Raw genomic sequence first — 4,980 nt, forward strand, 5'->3', positions numbered from 1 at the left:
GACCATCACAAAGCAAGAGACCCGAGAACTACAAAAGCGAGGCTCACCGAACCATTTATCTCTCCGCCCTTCAATTAACCCCACATGTGTTTACTGGCCAGGTTGGCACAATAAACTTTAGCTATATCACCATCCAGTTTGCATAAAATATGTAGCAGTATGTCCTTAAAAGCAAACACTCACTGCCATCCAGTTGATTCTGAGTCATGGCAACCTTGTCATAGGACAATACCTTGTCCTATAGGACAATGCACTGCCCCTGTGCATCTGAGCCCCTAACGCTTTACAGGAGCAGAAAGCCTTATCTTTCTCCAGTGGAGCAGCTGGTGGTGAACAGTCAACCTCCTGGCACCGTGACCTGTCCACTCTCCCAAGGTGACTGGGCCTCACGGCGTCCACACAAACATTAGGAAAATAGAGATGAGATCCAGCTAGAGCTCACATAGTCCCTGGAGTGGGGGTGGCTTCCCAGTCAAGAAAGTGACTGTGTGCTAACGCTTCCTACTGGCCAAGGGCAGCTTATGGAGAGGCTGTGAATAGGTGACAGTCTGAACTGGTGAACATCACCAGGCAGGGGATGGGTGCCTCATACCTTGAACACTGCAAACAGCGACGCAGTTGCAGCCAGTGGCATGGTCTGTGAGGGAAGGGCAGGGACCCTCAGACCCCTTGCCAGAGGCAGGCAGATCGGTGGTCCTGAAATACTTGTGATCTCATGATTATCGTCTAATGGGCTGGTGACTCTTGCCTGCCCCAAGTGAAAGCTCAAATCCCAGCAACCCAAGAAAAAGACAAAGAGGGGCTGAACGAGAGCACTTAAGAGCCTATCTGCTTGCAGCTGTGTGATCTTAGGCAGACATCCCCCTCTCTGCCAAGACAGACCAGCCCCTGCTTCTTATTGCTTCCTATACCTGGTTAGCTGGGGACCACTAAAGGGCACATTTTATTTACATCACATATTCAAAATTCTGTCAGATTCATATTAAGACCAATAAAGTATACTTGTTGGAAAAGTGCAAGGCAGCAACACTGAAAAGTTTACACGATCTCTTTCTTTTGTTCCGTCAACTTAATGCTAATGGCAGCTCTTAGGTTAGCCCAAAAAAGCCCGTGCTTGCTCTTCTCCTTGGGCCATTCCAGATACGTCTTCCTTGCCATGAGAGTTTTGAGCTTGTGATAGTTACTCGGAATGGTGTACTGTGGGATGGATTCCAGCAAGATCAGGATTAGGTTATGAGATCCTTCATGGAAGAGTTTGTGGTGGGCGAAGTAGAGCTCATAGTGGCACCACTCACTCTGGACAAAGTTGGGGGACAAAACGAAAATGGACTTGTAACTCTGCTCAGTGCAGTTTATGATGTTTTCCACGATGCTTTTGCCAGCCACGAAGTCTCTCTCATGGAGGCAGATCCGTAAGCCTTCTCTCTCTAGGTTTGGCAGTAGTTCATTCTTCACCCAGGCCGAATCATGCCCACTGTATGAAATAAACGCGTGGAACTGGACATTTCTCTGGAGTTCTTCTAAAGGGATGTTCCGAGCCCTGTACCGGGTCTGGGTCCACTGACACACCATCCGGAGGTACCAGGGCAGATCGAAGCAGACGCAGACAAAGGTCACAAGAGCAGCCAGCACCAGCATGCTGATGCCAATGGTGACAATCAGCAGAGTTGTGTTGCAGGCTAACTCAGACATGTGGAAGTCCTGTAGCGCAGTTTCCTTGTAGCTTTCTGGGTAGTCACACTTATAAGACTCAGGCCAGTCCTCGACCACATCACTTGACATGTGACTGATACCTTTGATAAAGTCCCTTAGCTCGCATGAACATTGGAATGGATTGTTCCCTGCTTTCACTGACCTCATCCTCTGGCAACTGGAGAAGAACTTCGCTGACGGCTGGGAAATGGCATTGTTGGTAATGATCAGTACAGAAAGGCTGCTAAGTCTGCCACAGCCAGGAAGGTCAGTTAAGGAATTGAAAGCAACATTCAGTTCTTCCAAAGCGTCCAGGCTGGTGGCATCTTTAGGAATGCTCTTTATTCTGTTATTGTGAAGGTCAAGTACTGTGACCTTCGGAGGTAAGCATCTGAAAACAGAGTCCGTCAGTATGTTTGAAGACATATTCAAAATTAATAAGCTTTTAGTCCAAGAGCAATTTATTCCAGTTTCATACCCGAGAGAATTCCGGCTAATATCCAGTTTTCGTAGAGACTTCATGTCCTTGGTCATATGAACTATCTTGGCCAGCTCTTTTAATTGATTCAATTCTAAGATAAGGATCTCCAACTTAGTCAAGGTTCCACAATTTTCAAAAGTTGCATCTGTCAAGAGATTATTGGAGAAGTTCAAATACACAAACGGACTAACTCGGAGAGGGCAAACCACGTGTACCATTCGTGTGCCAGTTACTCTGAGGCTTTGGATGTTCATATTTGAAAAGATGCTGTAAATATAATCCTGTTGGAGATAAAAGGCATGACTGACCACTTGGTGAACAGACAAGGCCTTCAGTGAAGTGTCAGAGTAATGAAACTCTCTCTGGTCAACTTGACCTTTCAGTTCCACGTTTGTGATGGAGAAATACTCGATGGAGGTGTGCCAAACCAACTGGAGAATCCTAATGAACGAATTCCAGGTGGTGTTGATGTTGTTGATGGTCAGGTTTAATAATCTTGGATTCCTTTGAAGCTTTAACAGAACACTGAAGAAATACTGTTCATCCTCATTTTGCACACACTTGATATTAGACAGCTCCAAATTGACGGCGCTGCTGGCTGCTACGTCCAAAACAAAATGGAAGGCCTTGTGTGGGGGGAAAACAATGTGTAGGCTCTTGGTGTTTAAGTCCTGGAGGCTCTCGGAGTCTTCATGTTGCCCATAAAGTTCTCCTAAGACCAGCAAAACTTTACTGATATTCAGATGAGCAATTAGCTGTACAGGAGATTTTTGCAACCGTGTGGCGCTTAATCCCAGGAAAGATAGTTCAGACATGTTGCCAAACTCGTTGCAGATGGGTAGGACATCAAAGTCATTAAATGAGAGGTCTAAGTGCCTGAAGTTTACAGTAGGGTTGCAAGAAATCATCCACAGTTGGTTGTGGGACAGATCCAAGTATTCCAATTCCAAGTTGAATTTGAAAATACTGGTATCAAGAGACTGGATCTTATTATGAGAAAGGATCAAAATCCTCAGCTTTGATAGTGAAGAGAAGTCAGAAGCCTGCAGTTGAGAGAAACAATTTTGTGACGCATCTAGGATTGTTGTTTTCAGCGAGATGTCTTTGGGAACATCAGTGTAATTGGCTTTTGACCTGTTACTGAAGACTTCATTTCCATCAGGGAACTGGGCTCTGAGCTTAAGTATTAACACCAAGAAGATGGCCAAGTGGAAGATGCTAGAATTCCCTTCAGTCATTTCGCGACCCCAGGCTTTCCTCACTGCCGTTGTGGTTGTTCAGAACATCTTCATGCAGATAGGGATCCTGGGGGGGGAGGGGGAAGGTCCACATTAAATGATTCTATTAGGTCAGATAGGGCTGACATTAATTATTTTTTCAGTAGAGACTCCTAAAATTAATGCTTTCTTCTTTGGGGCTACACAACTTGAACCCATAAAAAATACATGTCAGTAAACAAGCCTTCTGCAATTAAAAAACCAAACTCACTGCCCATCCATTGACTAGATTCTGGCCCATAACAACCCGACAGGGTAGAGTCGAATTCCCTAGGGTTTCTGAGATTGCAAATCTTCATAGGAGCAGAAAGCCTCATTTTTCTCCCTTGGAGGGACTGGTGAGTTGAATTTTGAGGTTAGCAGTCCAATTTATAACTCACTACACCACCAGGACTCCACACAAGCATTCTAATTATAGTCAAAGATCATTTAATGCTGAGGGTATACTGGTGAAAGTGGTAGCCCCAGAGATACAGCCACATACTCATCCTAAAAGCCTCTGATTATTACCTTTTTGGGTGGGTGGGAAAGCGGAGGGGCCTCTGCTGATGTAATTAAGGGTTGTAAGATGAGGATCGTGAGGTTACCTTGGATCCTCTAAATCCAATAAGTGCCCTTGTAAGAGAAAGGTAGGGGGAGATTCAAAAAAGACAGACATGCCAGTGTGCTGGGCTGGGTTGCCTAGAGAAACAAACCAGTGGTGTTCATCTGTGTACAAGAAAGAACTTCGTATCAAGAAACAGCCTTACACCAAGAAGTAAGAAGCCCCAGCACAGTCTAGCTGGAATTCATGGATCCAAAGCTAGCCAGGGCCCTCGTCTGTCTCACCAAGCGGCAGGCCAACGAAAGGCGAAGCAGGGAGATCACAGGGCAGTGAGAGCGGAGTCATGTGGATCCAAGGTCAGTGGAAGCATGGCAGGGCTCCAACAGCTCCCGGGGTCGGGAGGCCCACATGGGACCATCCCTGGAAGCAGACACTGAGTCCCCAAGGAGGAAGGCTAAGTGGCAGAGAGAAATTGTTTCCGTTCTATCATGCTTTTATATACAGGCCATAATTCCAAGGAGGTGTCATCACGCTACCACTTGATGGATGGGCTCAACTCTGTCCCTAGCCAGGAGTGTCTAGTTGATACAATATCGAACTACCACAGTCAAGGAATACAGAGGAAAAAGCTATATGAAGACAGCAGTAGGGACTGGAGTGATGTAGACACAAACCAAGGCATGCCAACAGCCACAGCAGCTGGATGAGATGGAAGGAGCTGGAAGAATGAAGGAATACATGACCTCCTGACTTTTGGACTTCTAGTCGCTGGAGCTATCTGAGACTAACTATCTGTTATTTTCAACTACCAAGACTCTGGCACTTTCTTATACTTGAATCCATAATCAATACCCATGGAAACAGCAGCCAAGAATGCAAACAACATACTGCATTGGACAAATTTGCTGCAAAAAATTAACACTTTACAAAGTGTTAAAAAAACAAAGGTGTCCTTTGAGGACTAAAGTGCTCCTGATGCAAGCGAT

At 45.7% G+C, this 4,980-nt stretch overlaps 1 protein-coding gene across 1 annotated transcript; it reads right to left on the reverse strand.

Moving 5' to 3' along the window:
* Positions 1 to 52: 52 nt before the first annotated feature.
* On the reverse strand, positions 53 to 3,411 carry TLR1 (toll like receptor 1). Its single transcript, XM_004703351.2, has one exon. It carries the CDS (start codon positions 3,409 to 3,411, stop codon positions 1,039 to 1,041), a length of 2,373 nt encoding a protein of 790 aa, XP_004703408.1. The 3' UTR covers positions 53 to 1,038.
* Positions 3,412 to 4,980: the final 1,569 nt, after the last annotated feature.

Source organism: Echinops telfairi, unplaced genomic scaffold (assembly GCF_000313985.2).
Source record: "Echinops telfairi isolate 266 unplaced genomic scaffold, ASM31398v2 ScPeMD7_7468;HRSCAF=8506_0, whole genome shotgun sequence".
Taxonomy (NCBI): domain Eukaryota; kingdom Metazoa; phylum Chordata; class Mammalia; order Afrosoricida; family Tenrecidae; genus Echinops; species Echinops telfairi.